The sequence below is a fragment of the Nicotiana tabacum genome, chromosome 4 (assembly GCF_000715075.1).
Source record: "Nicotiana tabacum cultivar K326 chromosome 4, ASM71507v2, whole genome shotgun sequence".
In the NCBI taxonomy this organism is placed as follows: Eukaryota; Viridiplantae; Streptophyta; class Magnoliopsida; order Solanales; family Solanaceae; genus Nicotiana; species Nicotiana tabacum.
In genome coordinates this window covers 44698754-44716359 of record NC_134083.1, presented here as the reverse complement: position 1 = coordinate 44716359, position 17606 = coordinate 44698754, and the positions used below count along the sequence as shown (strand labels likewise).

General features: G+C 37.8%; 2 protein-coding genes across 2 annotated transcripts; both read left to right on the top strand.

Moving 5' to 3' along the window:
- The first annotated feature begins 8857 nt into the window (after positions 1-8857).
- Positions 8858-9655, top strand: LOC107795212 (uncharacterized). The gene has a single exon (XM_075250783.1). The coding sequence runs from the start codon at positions 8858-8860 to the stop codon at positions 9653-9655; it is 798 nt and encodes a 265-aa protein (XP_075106884.1).
- Positions 9656-13794: 4139 nt separating this feature from the next.
- On the top strand, positions 13795-14397 carry LOC142179892 (secreted RxLR effector protein 161-like). Its single transcript, XM_075250782.1, has one exon. It carries the CDS (start codon positions 13795-13797, stop codon positions 14395-14397), a length of 603 nt encoding a protein of 200 aa, XP_075106883.1.
- Positions 14398-17606: the final 3209 nt, after the last annotated feature.

The window sequence follows — 17606 nt, the reverse complement described above, 5'->3', positions numbered from 1 at the left end:
GTTTCGCAGACCTTGTCTTTCCTCCCCTATCCTTTTGTTTATTATATTTGGTCTCAGATTATTATAGATCGGGTTTCCCAAACTTGTAATGTATAGATACTCATGTACTCACTGACACCAGATTTTGGGAGTGTGTTTATTTCTAATATTTGTAGGATTTACTCTTAAACTTAATTATTATGTTTTCAGTATTTAAAAGAAATTATGGGTTATTGATGTTGTCGGCTTGCCTAGTATCGAGATAGGCGCTATCACGACGGTTGAGATTTTGGGTCGTGACAGTCATATATCTAAAGAAAGGTTAGAACGATTAGTAAAGAATGAGATTCTTATGAATCTAAATTTTACTGATCTTAATATATGTTTGGATCGCATTAAGGAAAAGCAAACCAAGCATAGTAAGAAAGGTGCCACAAGAAGTACCCAGCTTCTTAAAATTATACACACCAATATTTGTGGACCCTTTGATGTTCCATCTTTTAGTGGAGAAAAATATTTTATCACTTTTATCGATGATTCTTCACGTTATGGATACATCTATTTGCTGAAAGAAAAATCTCATACTACTAGAAATTAAGCCTATGGCAACCCTTTCAAAACCGTACCTATAGATACTGTAACCATTTGTGACGGTTTGTGACGCATTCCAAGATTCAGCGTTACAATAGGTCATCTGGAACTGTTAATTGTAACGGTTTCAAAACCGTCTCCGTATATGGCTATTGTAACGGTTATAACTGCAACCATCGACCAGTCTATGGGAACGATTTTCTGTTGTATTGGAACAGTTATAAACCATTGTGTTATAATTATAATAATAATTTTTTAAGTCTATTGTGACGGTTTTCATGGTATATTGTAACGGTTTTGTTATATATTGGAACAATTACATGTATCCTATTGCAACGGATATTGCAACATATTGCAACGGTTATTAGAGGGCTGCTATTGTTGTTTGCTAGTTCTATTGGAACAATTATATTGTCTATTGCAGCAATTCACTATTGTAATTTTTAATATTTATGGAAGCAAAATGAGGAATATTTTCCTATGCAATGAAATTTTATACACCATAACTTTTAGAAACCATGAAATAAGATTAAAATATCTAACTCGCATTATCCATATACAAAAATAAAATATGAATACATTGTTTGATCAACAATTCAAAAGTCAAAATAAATGAGTTTTAATTTGCATACAAAAAGTTCTAAACTAAAATATGCTTGAACATGATGATAGAAAGTCTAACAACGATCAACAAAACTCAAGTAAGGTCTTCATCACTACTTTCATCCGCAATCGATGCACCTACAAAATTCAATCAGAAATAATTAAACGAAGAAAATTTTAAGATAATTGAATAACAAAGTGTTGAATGACCAATTTGTAACTTAAAAAATTTCTAACTCTCTAAATTTTTAAAATATTTGGCAGAGTATCCTTTGTAAATACGACTATCCCAAAAATTTTAACCTGCTCAAAATAACATTATGTTATACACAAGAATAATTTTCAACTCTCCCGTCTGTTACAATGATATTTAATTTCTTTAACAACATACAACAAACCAGAATCAACAACAGACAAACCATATCAAACAACTCTCCAGTCTGTTATTTTTTAAGCAACAATCTGCCTTAACATCTTCGAACACTATTACATCACAAAACAACATCACAACTAAATTATTCAATGAGTTGATTCAAAACAAGAAGACAAGGGAGCAACTTTATAGTGAAACTACTCTATAACTCTCATAAAGTTAAGGAAATTATCCACGGCTAACAATCAGTCACTAATCAACCATGGTTACTTTGGATTTGTCCAGAACTGCTACACTAAGTCAAGTTAGACTATCAAAGTTCTGAATACAAAGCTATAAGGGATGTGGTTTCGACATGGGTATAAGAAGTGAGTGGGAGATATGAGCAAGATCAAACAACTCTACTAGTGGCACTGTTGGCCAACCAGACTACTCGCCATCCCAAGGAGTGATAAGGCAGAAAGCAAAGATATTAATTAGTCCCCTTTGGGAGGCCATTCTGGACAGATGGGAACCCTCATAAGAATACAATCCCACTTTCTACTGGGGCAATATGCATCTGACAGTAAATGAATTTGATTCTGAATGTGACACATGCCAAAGAGTCAGGACTAAAAGTATTCCTTGTCCTGGACTATTCCAACCTTTACTAATAGCTCAAAAAGCTCGAAAATCAATTAACATGGATTTATTGAAGGTCTTCCAACATAAGAAAGAAAGGATACCATACTTGTGATATGGAAAGATTCACAAAGTATGGCATTTCATTGGTCTCAAACACCCCTACACTCAGGTGCCACTCCCACCTTGAGCAGATGAAGCTTCTCCCAATGAATTATCACCCAATGCCGCTAGAATAATGTTAGCATCAATATCAATTCTTGAACGCTAAAGTCGTGCAAGGACATCTGCAACAACTTCTTGACGGATAGTTGCCTTTTGTTCCTCATATTTTTTCTCCATTCTTTGTATCTTCTCCTCCAATTTTTGTATAGAATTTGAAGAGGGTTCAAAACATCCTACTTTCTCTCTCAAAGAAGTTCTTGTGACCCCATGTCCATATAATCTCAGACGTCCCGGATGTTCAGGTCCCATGACAGATGCAAATGCCTCTACGAACTCATTGCCATTTTCGTTTTGTTGTGCTTCAATTTCCTCCATTTCAACCTACAAAGCAAATTCAAAAAAATATAATTCAAGTAAATAAAAAGTAAACAAATAGAAACAAATAATTGATCTCGATATAACATTAGTTAAATATAATTCGCACAATTTTACTAGTTGTATCTTCATCTGAGGACTTGTATGATCGCCCAACTTTTCTTTTTCTTGTAGCTACAAAGACTTCCTTTGCTGATAAAGGATCGGAAGTTTCCTTGTCGTTTTCCTAGTTACATGAAAGTGAGTTAGTATTCCTAGTGATCTGCCATGAACTAAACAAAATCTAAAACTGAAATTTTTTTTGCCATGATTTGCTAGTTACACGCCAACTTAGAGCGAACTAAAGTAAAATTTCTTTTTCCAGCATTGTAAGAATTCTTCAACATTTTCTGATTCTCAATGTTAGTTTTAGATATTTTTTGCAAACAGAAAGAAACATCAAACAACAACTTACAAGTAGGACTTGAGAATTATATATTAAACACAATATAAGAGAAATGGAAGAACATTGAAAGAAAGAAAAAACAGCAGCAACGAGGAGTATATGCAGCAGTGTTGACAAAAACACCCAGCAATAGAATGTGTGGTGGTGGGATATAAAAGGGAAGAAAGTTGTGGTAGTGGGCTATAAAAAATCAGCAATAGATCTTGCTGTTGAATGTGCTGAAGAAAATCAAGGTAAAGATTTCTGTTCATTATACATTCATACATCAAAGAACACAATACTCCTTTACAAAGATTTTTGTTCAATGCATAGTTTCTCCTTTATAAAAAGTCCATACTAGAAAAAGATTTAAACATGAAATTGATCTATTCTCAATAGCCCTTTCATCTATCCAAATCCACCAACTAAACTCCCAACGCAAGATAAAATGACAGGTATGACATCGAGTTATACAGTTTATACTGAACACAGATAAGGGAATAGGGATTTAACTAAGCATGGCGCACATAATATCAAATAGGCAGTTAAAACACGTAAGCATGCTCTTCTAGTATAAACTAAATAATTAAGCATATTAGTGCAATTTAATAAGAGAAGCAATTTATGATTTAAAAAGGATAAACAAGATTTTTACAATAACAGCCCGTGTACGTACTCATCACCTCACGTACTCGGTGCCCGCACACCAAATAATATCAAGACATCCTAAGGGGAAAGTCTCCCACACAAGGTTAGGCAAGCCACTTACCTCGAACCGCTCAAATCACCTCGATAACACGTTCTTGCCACGAGTATCCGACTCCAAATGGCCCGAATCTATTCAAATAAATTTCATAATATAAATATAACCACAAATAACTAATTTAGCTAATTAATTCGAAGCTAAAGCATGAAATTAGGGAAAACGCCCAAAAAGTCACCCCGGGCCCACATCTCAAAATTGGGTAAAAGTCGCAAAATACGAACACCCATTCACTCACGAGTTTACTCATACCAAAATTGATCAAATCCGATACCAAAATCTCGATCAAAACCCCAAAATTCGGCCTAAGAATCTTTCTCAATTTTTCACCCCAAATCCAAAATTAAATGATGAAATCAATCATAAATTAGTGGAATATAACCATAAAGGAGTTAGGAATTATTACCCAAAAACTTCCTCCGAAAATCTCTCCAAATTTTGCCTTCTACTGAGCTCTCAATTAAATTTTTTATGTTATGAACTCAACCCTCATTTTTGAACCTTAAATTCTGCCCAGGTGCGTTCTTCTTCGCGAACGCGACATCACGATCGCGAACGCGATGAACAATCTTCCACTAGCCTAAAATTCCTCCTTCGCGAACGCGAGGGGAATCTCGCGAACGTGTACCTTCCACTGACGGACCCTTCGCGAACGCGGGAACCTCTTTGCGAACGTGTAGGCTTAATGCCTGAAGCTTCCTCTGCCCCATTCCTCTACGCGAACGCGAGGACCATATCGCGAACGCGTAGGCTTAAGGTCCCATACCTTCGAGAAAGTGGGAACAACATCGCGAACGCGAAGAACAACTTTACTGCCTTTCCCAGATGCTCTATGCGATCGCGAGACAGCTCTCGCAAACGCGATGAAGGATTTTTCTGCAATAAAACACTAGAAATCTGCCACTTCTTTAAGTCCAAAGATGACTCGTTGAGCATCCAAAAGACACCCGAGGCTCCCGGGACCTCGACCAAACATACCAACCAATCTTAAAACACCATACGTACTTAGTCGAGCTCTCAAATCACATCAAACAATGCTAAAATCACGAATCACCCTCCAATTCAAACTTAAAGAACTTGAAACTTCAAAATTCTACAACCGATGCCGAAACCTATTAAATCACATCCGATTGACCTCAAATTTTACACACAAGTCATAATAAATATTACGGACCTACTCTAACTTTCAGAATCGAAAAACGACCCCGATATCAAAAATTGCACTACCTATTTTCCCTTTCTTTATTGAGAGCTATGAGAGTAGAGAGGTTCATGACTGAGTGAGGCTGAGGGCATGTTTGTGAGGTATTGTACCTTATCACGTGAGTTATCTTTGCGTATTCTGATGTGATATGATGGCACGTCAGTTGTCCGTACGGGCCTTGATATGATATTATAGCACGTGAGTTGTTCGTGCAGCACGTGAGTTATCCGCGCGGATTATAGCGCTTGGGCTGTAGGAGCCCCTCATGAGTCTGAACACCCCCAGTGTATGAAAGTACCTATTGAGCGTGTGCATTGAGGGATGAGAGTTGAGTGTCGAGTTATTGAGGGTTCGAGTGCCAGTGTCTGTGAGGTTTCATCTATTTCACTTTGTTGCTGCATTTAGCTGATAATTGTCTCGCAGGAATTGGTAATTATGCAACTGATCTTATACTCATGTTTACTCTTAACTGTGAAAATTATCAACTGAATTGTTCTGTATAGCTCGTCACTACTTCTCAATTCCTTATTTATTGTTGTTACTTACTGAGTTGGTTGTACTCATACTACACCCTGCACTACATGTGCAGATCCAGGAGTGTCTGCGCATGGAGACTGTTGATTCCAGGCCTGTTTGAGTTTCATAGACTGCAAGGTAGCTGCCAGCGTCTACAAGACCTTATTACTCCTTCCATATTTCTTTCCATTTGTAATGATATTTAGACATTAGTTGTAATAGTTTTATATACTTAGACGCTCATGACTTGGTGACACCCCGATGTTTGGGGCTCGTTTTCTGCACTTCGTTTCCAATTTGAGTTTAACTTTGATTTTATGAAAACATTCCTGATATGGAAAGATTTACTTTCTTTTATATTTCGTTTGGAAGTATTTTTTGGAAGGTCGTCTTGCCTAGTACCACCGATAGGCGCCATCATGACACGTTAGGTTTCGGGTCGTGACAAGTTAGTATCAGAGCCTAGGTTACATAGGTCTCAAGAGTCATGAGCGGGTTAGTAGAGTCTTGCGGATCGGTACGGAGATGTCTGTACTTATCTTCGAGAGGCTGCAGAACCCTTAGGAAAATTTTACATTCTTGGATTCTTGTCGTGCGAATCTGTCTATTCTGGTAACTAAACACTTGTTGTTTCATTCTCTAACCGATAGTGAGGACTCGTGCTACCGGTCAGGAGGGCTAGCCACCAGTTCCACCAGCCATGGCCGCGAGAGGCTGAGGCCGCGGTAGAGGCCATGGTAGAGGCAGAGGTGCAGCCCGCACAACAGCTGGGGTAGTACCTGCAGATCCACTAGTTGTCCCAGATTAAGACCAGATTCCAGTTATTGATGCACCAGCTCAGGCACCATATGTGCCTATTGTGATTCCAGGCCTTCAGGAGTCCTTAGCTCAGATTCTGACCGAGTGTACCAGTCTTGCTCAGGCGGTCTCTATTCCAACCGCAGCAGCCATTTCTCAGGCTGGGGGAGGTGCTCAATCTCCCGCTGCCCGCACACCAGAGCAGGTGGTATAGGGATTCCAGACACCGGGAGCACCACCAGCCCAGCCGGTTGCAGCTGCTCAAGATTATGTGGTTCCTGCTATGCCTGAGGTTGATCATCGTAGGTTGGAGAGGTTTGGGAGACTCCAGCCTCCACCTTTTAGTGGCACAGAGAGAGAGGATGCCCAGGACTTCTTGGACATGTGTCAGAGGATACTCTGTACAGCTGGTATTCTGGAGACTTGTGGGGTCTCATTCACTACCTTTCAGTTTTCTGGGGCTGCACTTAGATGGTGGGAGACTTACGAGAGGTGTAGGCCTGTTGGCGCAGCACCCCTTACTTGGAAGCAGTTCTTCGTGGTCTTTTGGAAACGTTCGTGCCTCAGTTCCGCAGAAAGGAGCTGCGTAGACAGTTTGAGCAGCTTCGCCAAGGTGATATGTCTGTGACGCAGTATGAGATGTGATTCTCGAAGTTGGCCCGTCATGCTATCTGGTTGGTTCCCACAGATAAGGAGAGGATCATGAGGTTTTTCGATGGTCTCATTTTTCAGCTACGATTGCTTATGATCAGAGAGAGAGGGTGTTTGGTGCTACCTTTGATGAGGTTGTCAACATTGCTTGGCAGATTGAGATGGTTCGCGATTAGGAGAGGGTTGAGAGGGAGGCCAAGAGGCCTTGTGGTCAGGGTGGATTCAGCGGTGCTCCTTCTGGGGTTCAGTTCCAGCACGGTAGAGGTCGTCATTTCAGACATGCTCAGTTAGCTCGGCCACTTCACCGTGGTGCGTCATCTGGCCATGGTTCTCACAGTCATTAGCAGGGCCAGTCATCATTCAGTGCACTACCAGCATAGATTTCTCATCATGCCCCATTCACTCAGACATCCTCGGGCAGTTCTTTTGGGCATCAGGAGCAGCAGTTTCGTTAGAGGAGGGGTTGTTTTGAGTGCAGATATTTTGGTCACATTATGAGAGATTGCCCTAGGTTATTGGGTGGGACTCCATAGCGGAGTACTCTGCCGATGGCACCAGCACCAATTTCTCCATCACCCGCCCAGCCAGCCAAGGGTGGAGCTCAGCCAGCTAGGGGTGGAGCTTAGTCAGCTAGGGGTCGCCTGAGAAGGGGAGGCAGATCAGGGGGTGGCCAGGCACGTTTCTATGCCCTCCCTGCCAAAACAAATGCTATTGCTTCATATGTTGTAATTATAGGTATTGTCTCAGTTTTTCACAGAGAAGCCTCTATATTATTTGACCCTGGTTCCACGTATTCATGCGTTTTCTCGTATTTTGCTCATTTTTTGGATATGCCCCATGAGTCTTTAGTTTCATCTGTTCATGTATCTACTCTTTTGGTTGATACTATTATTGTGGACCGCATATATCGGTCATGCGTGGTGACCATTGGGGGTCTGGAGAGCCGAGTGGATCTTTTGCTGCTTAGTATGGTCAATTTTGATATGATATTGGGTATGGATTAGTTATCTCCATGTCATGTTGTTCTAGATTATCATGCTAAGACTGTGACGTTGGCGATGCCGGGGCTGCCGAGGGTTGAGTGGAGCGGTTCTATAGACTATGTTCCCGGTAGAGTGATTTCATACTTGAAGGCTCAGTGGGTGGTTGAGAAGGGTTGTCTATCCTATTTGACTTTTGTGAGAGATGTTAGTGCAGAGACTCCTGCCATTGATTTTGTTCCGGTGGTATGGGATTTTCCAGATTAAGTGGTAAATGTTTTGGGAAGCTTTGACAGAGGCAACTATCATAGTGGTAATAATTTTAACTCTATGGGACAGAGGCACCCAGGCTTTTCTTGGAGTTTACCATGTGGTAGCATGAACTCATGCCAGCAGAATATCTGAGACCCCAGGGACAAGGAGCTCCAGGATTTCAGAATCAGCAGAGGCAGCAATACCAGCCTCTACAGTCTAATCAGTATAGCATGGAAGATCTAATGAAAGCTTTCATTATTAAAACGGATGAGAGATTGGAAACTCATGGTGCATCTATTCGAAACTTAGAGAGGCAAGTGGGGCAGATTGCTAGTCTGTCGTCTGAGAGGTCTCCAGGAACCCTCCCTACGGATACCGAAAGAAATCCAAAGGAAATAATAAATGCAGTGTTGTTGAGGAATGACAAAGTATTGCAAGATCCGTTGGTAGCAGAGAAGAGTGAGTTTACAAGAAATTAATTTAAGAATGAAGTGAGGGTAGAGCAAGAAGAAGAAGAAGAAGAAGAAGAAGAAGAAGAAGAAGAAGAGAGGGTAAATATATGTCTGCTCTACCTTTCCCGCAGAAGCATAGAAGAGAGGAGTTGGACAAACAATTCGGGCGCTTTCTATTAGTGCTCAAGCAGGTGCATGTGAATATACCTTTCATGGAGGTGCTTTCACAGATGCCATCTTATGCTAAATTCTTGAAGGAGGTATTATCCAAAAAGCAAAAAGTGGAAGAGACATCGGTTGTCAAGCTCACAGAGCATTGTAGTGCCATTCTGCAAAATAAGCTCCCTAAAAAATGTGAAAATCCAAGGAATTTTACTATACCTTGCTCGTTAGGAAGCACTAAATTTAAAAATTATTTGTGTGATTCAATTGCTTCTATTAATCTTATGCCTTTGTCTATTTTCAGGAAATTAGAGGGAGATAATGGAGAAATCAGGTCGATACTTGTGTCCTTGCAGCTAACGGATCATACCACAATCATACCTGAAGGATTAATGGAAGATGTGCTAGTTGGGGTGGACAAATTTGTGTTCCCTGTGGACTTCATTGTGGTGAACATGGAGGAGAATTGGGATATCCCTCAGATTTTAGGAAGACCCTTCTTGGCTACGGGTAGAGCAATTCTGGATATTCAGGAAAGGCAGCTCATGCTTAGAGTGAGAGAGGAAAGGCCGATCTTCAAGATGGAAGGAGAAAGGGGGTCCCGAAAGGAGCAACTTGGAGAGAGTAAAACTAATAAGTGTAGAATGTACCTAGAGAAGGCCGAAAAGAAGCTCTCAGCATGGATGTGTGCATTGGGTCGGGCATGCAAAGGAGATCCTGACTTAGATTTAGACCCCAACTAGATGAATAAGGGAAGTTTCTTTTACCCCTTGCTTGTTATTTTTGTGTCATGTGGACATTTCACAATTTAAAATGTAGGGTGGGTGATGTAAATATGTACATTTGTGTTTGTTTTCGTTTCTTTTGAAAAAAAAAGTTTGACTTTTCCCGACGATGGAGTTCCTCGACTTTCTTCTTGAGGGATAAAAGTCGAAGAAGAAAAACATATTTTGTTTTTCTTAGGTAGTGTAACAATTTCCCCTTGGTTTTTCTTTATGTTGCAGTTCTTTTCCAAGGGTTTTGCTTGAACCGGGTGTAGTTAATTTTTCTTTTATTAAGAATAGTGAAGTCCTATGATATGGTATTAAGTGGAGATGACTTTTCTTGACTTTGTTATGCCTTGAGAGTAGTGAGTTCTTTAGTTGTGATGCCTAGGATCAGTTCTTGACTCATGGATAGGCATCTTAAATTGTTTGATTGTGACTCAGCTTAATTTCTTTGACTAAAGAGTCGGGATAAATCCGGTTCTAAGTGATTTGTGTGCATGTGCATGTCAGTTGATGTCTCGAACTTGCCCCGTGTGTTTGCAAAGCGAAATAATAGTTTTGTTCTGTCTAGGAATTGATAGAGGCGTTTCTTTGTGAGCCAGATATATGCTTTTACCCACCTAACTAATGTGTATCATAGTTAGCCCCTTTGAGCCTGTAATCCTATTTCTTTGGCAACCACACTACAAGTCTGGCCCCTATTATTTGAATTGACTATCTGTTTGAATCTTTTACCTCTCTTGAGCACTTGAATTTGTTATAAGCTTGTAAAAGCTAAGTAAAGGTATGATCAGGTTTTTGAGTGGAACTATTAAGAAGGAGAAAGGTGCACTATGTGAAAAAATTGTGCCACTTGTAGGGAATTGAAAAAAGAAGAAGAGAAAATCAGAATCTAGAAAAAGAAAAAAAATGTTTGTGTTTGTATATGTTATAAAGAAAATTATTCCTTGCTAGTGGTAAATCTTGCTTTGTTTGTGCTTAAAGAAATTAAGATCTTGGTGTTAATATGATGTGAAGGTTAGGATGTGGTTCAACACAAGTGTGGTTTTAAATTGTGAAATTATAAATATTAAAGTGCTTAGGGAGGTGTAGTCACTATATCCAAATGTATCCTACCCGTCCCGCAGTCTACATTACAACCAAAATAAAGTCCTACTTGATCTTTGACTGAATTAGCTCAATTAGTAGAGTATTACACTACGGTAAAGACTTTGATACATTCTCTGTGGCGCATAAATTTTATTTCTGAGAGTGAGTTAATTCTGTCTATCCAGAGTTCCTATTTGTTCGTGAATTTTATTGTGTAGAACTACTCTCTATTGTTTGTGTGAAGGCACATGATTTGCGAATATAAGGTAAAGTCTTTGACCTCTGTGTTAGATTAAGTGAGCAGGTTGTGAAAAATGTGTGGTGCTTTGAGTCGAGTGTTGAGGCTAGGGTATTATGATATGGTACTTAGTTTGTTTTAAATATTCTTGGTATGATGCATTAGGGAAGTTGTTTTATGAGAAGGTCATTTCTATGTGAAGTGTAGTTTGATTGCTCGAGGATGAGCACTGGTTTAAGTGCGGGGTGTTGATGGTAGGCTAGAATCACGTGTTTTAGCCGCATTTTGCACTCTAATTACTGCACTTTGAGCGTGTTTGAGCTTATATGATGGTGATTTGCACTTATTACGTGGTTTATGCTTTGTAGGAGATGATTCTGAGTTAAGAAGATGTTATGGAGCTAAATCGAATAATTTGGAGCTTTGAAGTCTGAGTAAAAGCCCAAGGAATTAAATCGGGATCGTGGACCGTCGTTGCATACGAAAGTTCGAAGAAAGAGCAAGGGCTAGAGAAAAATGTACTAGTGTGTCGCATTAGGTGTGGAATTAAGCGTCGCATTAGTACAGAATTTCGTCAAAAGTTTGAGAAGTTCAGAGATTTGAAGTTTTTGGGTTTGACAAAAAAATACACTAATGCTACGCATAGCGCGTGGCATAGTGCGAGGCATTAGTACAAAATTTTGTCAAACAAGCTAAGTTCAGAGAGTTTACAACCGAGCAAATTGCACTAATGCGACATATCCTGCGTAGCACTGTGCGACGCATGAAGTGTAAAATATTTGTAGGTTTTTCCACTTCGGCACAAAGAGGGTAGTTTTGTCCGTGTTCGTTCCTGCTTGGTATAAATACACTGGAAACGCATTTTTGAAGGGACTTTTGTCCTTGGAAGCTTTGGGAGAGCATTGGAGGCTACAAGAATCAGGATTTAGTCATATTTCCATCAATTCAATACTGGAGTTTGGATTGTAACATTAGATTGATGCTTCCTTATTCTTTATTTATATTTATGATGACTTCCTCCATGATTATGGAGTAGTTCGCTTTAGGGTTTGACGAATATGGTATTTTGATAAATATTTGCGGATTTTAACTCTAGTTCTTACTTGAATTCGTTTATGGAGTTTTGAATTGTTGCAACTTTATTCACCGGTTTATTTAATCGAAAGAGGAATATTTTAGTGATTATTTTTGCATTATTTTGTTTGGTTTAATACATTGATTCTCCTAAGTAATTGAAAGATCTCGTTGAATTTTTTATTAAATCAAGTTAGGAGAATATTCAAGAGACGTTTTCCTAAAGACTAATCCATTAACGCATGCTTGCATACTTTCACAGTGCTTATATTAGTTCACCTCGTAGAGTTAAGATTTAATCGAGAAAGGAGTCTTGACTACACGTTTGAACTAATGATCGAGTGAATTCGTGAGAATCATTAGAACATTAGAGTGCATTGAACTAGAGTTAAATCCCTAATAGTTGTCTTGCACCTATCCTGTCATGACCCTTATTCCTCACATTGATAAGAAACCAACTCTGCTAATATCTAATTCCTTGTAGTCAATTGTCAATTGCTTAACTTTTGTAGTTAATCGTAGTTCTTAATCAATCCAAATCAAGTTTTGATCATCGTGAATAGCAGTTAAACCAGAAATTACTAGAGCATTGTTTAAATCCAATCCTTGTGGAGATGATAATTGAACTATACCTATCTTTGGCTAGCGAGCATCAATTTCGTGTTGTGTTTTGCGCTCGTCACATTAGCGCACGAAAAATTGAAAAATGTTCTGAATTCCTATTTTGACATTGGTTTTAATAAAGATCCGGTTTCATTTTCACATGCTATAGAAAGTAATGAGTCTGAAAATGGATTGATTCCATGAAGGAAGAGTTAAAATTCATGGACTACAATAAAGTCTAGGATCTCGTTGAATTGTTGGAAAGTTATAAAAGAATCGGGTGTAGATGGGTCTTTAAGACCAAACGCGATTCAAATGGCAATATTGAACGATATAAAGTCAGACTTGTTGCCAAGGGTTATACTCAAAAAGAAGGCATTGATTATAAAGAGACCTTTTCACCGGTCTCAAAGAAAGTCTCGTTTAGAATTATTATGGCTTTGGTGGCTCATTATGATTTAGAGTTACACCAAATGGATGTGAAAACTGCCTTTCTTAATGGAGATCTCGAGGAGGAAGTTTATATGAACCAACTAGAGGGTTTCCAAACTAAAAGAAAAGGTCAAATGGTGTGTAAACTGAACAAATCAATATATGGACTTCAACAAGCCTCACGACAATGGTATATAAAGTTTAATGATACCATAACATCTTTTGGATTTGTGAAAAATACCGTTGATCGGTGTATATACCAAAAGATCAGTGGGAGCAAGTTTATATTTTTAGTCCTATATGTTGATGATATTCTACTTGCTGCTAATGATTTAGGCATATTGCGTGAGACTAAAGATTTTCTCTTTAAGAATTTTGAAATGAAAGATATGCGTGAGGTATCCTATGTGATAGGAATAGAAATATTCCGTAAAATCTCACGAGGATTATTGGGATTGTCTCAGAAAGGATATATCGAAAGAGTGCTAGAGAGATTTAATATGAACAACTGTTCAGCATGAATTGTTCCAATTCAAAAAAGGGACAAATTTAGTCTCATGCAATGCCCTAAGAATGATGTAGAACGAAAAAAAATGGAAACAATTTCTTACTCTTCTATTGTTGGTAGTCTGATGTATGCTCAGACTTGAACAAGACCGGATATTAGTTTTGTGTTGGAATGCTAGGAAGATATCAGAGTAACCCAGGAATTAATCACTGGAAAGCTGCAAAGAAAGTTTTGAGGTACCTGAAAGGAACGAAGGATTACATGCTCATGTATAGGAGATCCAAGCATTTGGAAGTTGTTGGATACTCGGATTCAGATTTCGCTGGATGTATTGACATTAGAAAGTCCACATTTGGTTATATGTTCCAATTAGCTGAAGGAGAAATATCATGGAAGAGTGCCAAACAGTCTGTCATTGCTACATCCACGATAGAGGCAGAATTTGTGGCATGTTTTGAAGCCACAATTCATGCATTATGGCTGCGAAACTTCATTTCAGGACTTGGGGTTGTCGACACCATTACCAAGCCGCTGAAAATTTACTGTGATAATTCCGCAGCAGTATTCTTCTCCGAGAATGATAAGTACTCCAAATGTGCCAAACATATGGAATTAAAGTACTTTACCGTCGAGGAGGAAGTTCAGAAACAAAGAGTGTCACTTGAGAATATTAGAACACATCTCATGATTGCAGATCTGTTAACGAAAGGTTTACAACCAAAGATATTTAAAGTACATGTACATAGAATGGATCTTGGCTGTATATATGATTGATGTATTTATGATGTTTTGACACTTTGAGCTCATTTATATATTTCTGATATATATTAATGATTTTCTGTTTCTCATAATAGTGTACACATTATTGTTTTGAGATATTAGAGGATAAGTTTCAATGAGACACTATTGTGTACCATAATATTTTATAGCTTATGGACCTAGTACGATGAGTTGCTAATGTTGTAGTATATGGAAGGGAGTATGTAGACAAATTATATATAACCGCCATAACTCACATTTAGTAGTTTATCGTATTATGGTATTTATGATGGACATTATATAAGAGATTTGTTTATGCGCAACTAATATTTATATTATTAAATATTAATACTATTTGATTATTGGGCCAAGTGGGAGAATGTACGTTTTCCTACGTGTGTGGCCCAATAAGTTTAAGGTCCATAATTAATAATTAAATCTCATCCGTCCGATCGGTTACTTGATGGACGTACCGGATTAAGTGAGAACCTCTATAAATTGGTCATCTCCCTTAGGGTTATCGTATTTTATTTTTTTTCTTCCATCACTAAAGTCGGCGGTAACGAAAGGTAGGTTAAGGGACGAGAAACCAATTCCAATCAACGTTTCTGCTTCGTGATAATGACTTATGATTTAGGTATGTTTTCTATAATAATTATATGTAAGATTGTTATGTTCAAGATCGTGATATGAATTAAAGTTTATACTTACAGTTACATGCAACTATTGTTTTAGTAATCTGTCTGTGTAAATACATTTTACTATTGCGTGCATATAATTTATTGTGTCTTTTTCAAAACAATGAGCTCGTAGTAAAAGCTCATCACAAACTTTACACAACAATACAACAACTTCAATTACCACCAATTATGGCTGTCCAACGGGACGGGACAGGACGGGACGGGACAAAATTAACGGGACGGGACGGGATGACATTTAGCCGGGACGGTGGCGGGATGGAACGAAATGGGACTGGACAAACGGGATGAAACGGTAGGCCCATCCCGTCCCGCTAACAAACGGGACGGGACGGACGGTAGGCCCATCCCATCCCGCTAACAAACGAGATGGGACGGGACGGGACGGATTCGCGGGCCTTAAGTGCCATTTTAAAAAAAATTATTTAAGCATTGAGTTTGACAACGGATATTCTTTTGGCAATGACTAAGTTTTTAAAGTTTGCAACATCTAGTTTTTTGACTTATTCAATAAATTTAAAAATTAAACAAAAATTAGAAAACTAAGTAAAGAATTATAAAATATTAAAACAAAAGACTTGTAATAAAATATTCTAGCAATTATAAATATATAATAGAGTTATAATTTATTTAATATAATTTCGAGTGTAAGAGAATTCATAAAACAAATTCAACGCTTAGAGCCTTTTATTTTATTAATAGAACTTTCAAATCTCACATACAAATATAATTCTTTTGAAGAGCACCTAATCTATGCAGCCACCTTCTAGGAAGGGTTCTGTTTGAACTTTGAACTTTGAACTAGGCCTCTTAGTAGCCAATAAAAAATTATCATACTAATATTTGTAAGCTCCTATATAACTTCGTTGTAACTTATCTATAATTTCTCTCGGACATTGTTCTGGAATTGGCAATGTTGATTGATATTCCATGAGTTCCATTCCGTCATCGCTCCCAGCTCTAAGTATCTCATTGTATTCTTCTTCTTCCCTAGTGGTTAATTTTTCAAAACCAAGATTTCTTCTTTCTGAATTAATCCAATCTCTGAATAATACGGAAATTTCTAGGCTGTCCTCCGCTAATGAATGTCTATGATCTCCGATTTGAAATCTTGCCGCGCTAAAAGCATTCTCCCATGCTACTGATGATGCTTGAATAGCTAGGATATCTCGGGTCATTATGGAAAGTGTTGGAAAAGCCTTGCCACGCTCCCTCCACCATGCCAAAAGTTGTTCGTTGCCTTCTTCGTCTTTAATACTTTCCAATCCTTGATTAAGATAAGAATCAAGTTCATCATCAATAGAGGAATCAAAACCTGTTATATCATCCATATCTTCCCATAGAACTTCTACTCTAGACTTAGAAGTAGAAGGAGCAGTTTCACCACCTGTTGTTTCCATAGATTTATATTTATCAAATATTGATCTAACATAAGAATATATGTTTGCTTGGCATTCTTCGAGAGATGGTTGTTCATTTTCTTGAATTGCTAAATTCTCATAAATTTTATGAACAAGTCCCTTTGCACCTCTTAATTTTAAAGATGGGTTAAGTATAGTAGAAATTAAATAAACTTGGGGAATATGGAAAATACTTTTTAAATTTTGCAATCATTTCATTAATGGCCGGTGCATAAGTTGGATTAGTTTTATACTTACCAAATACAACAGAAATTTCACAAATATACCATAATATTTGTGTAATAGTAGGATAATATATACCAAAAAATTATTTTGTAGCATAATAAAATTTTTCTAAAAATTTAGTAAGCTCTTTGATCTGATCTCAATCAGAATCAACAATTTGATCAGCGGGAATACCATTATGCATATTAAATACCTTTTATATAGGCACCCGCTAATCATAAGCAACTTTAAGCATTTCATAAGTAGAATTCCACCTGGTACAAACATCTTTTGGAACTTTTCTATATGGAAGGTTAGCACTAGCACATTGTTGAGCAAATTCACGAATTCTACTCGCTTTATTAGCCCAAAAAATATAGCCGCAAGCATGTTGTACTTTACTACAAGCATCAGAAAATAAATTAATACCATCTTTTACAACCAAGTAAAAATATGACATGCATATCTAACATGAAAAATTATCGGATTAATTGGACAAAATCTAGTTCTTAAACTAGTTGCTGCAGTTGTGTTAGCAGAAGTATTATCTAAGGTGATAGTTAAAACTTTATCAATGAGTCCATAAAAATCAAGTATTTGTAGAACAGTAGTTGCAATATATGCTCCAGTGTGTTTTGAATCAACAAATTTATAACCAATAATACGTTTTTGCATGTTCAAGTGATGATCAACCCAATGACATGTAACAGTTAAATAATCACAACCATTAGGACTACGACCTATATCAGATGTGATGGACACTTTACAATCTAAGTGAAAAAATACACAACGAATATACTGAAGATATTCGGTTTGAAATTTAAAAACATCATTTCTAACTGTAGTCTTAGGAAAATCTTGAAAAGAAGAATTATAAGTTTCTTGTATATAATGAACAAAA

Excerpts from the sequence above, each read along its gene's own strand:
- LOC107795212 (XM_075250783.1), top strand. The coding sequence starts at position 8,858 with ATGTCTGCTCTACCTTTCCCGCAGAAGCATAGAAGAGAGGAGTTGGAC.
- LOC142179892 (XM_075250782.1), top strand. The coding sequence starts at position 13,795 with ATGCTAGGAAGATATCAGAGTAACCCAGGAATTAATCACTGGAAAGCT.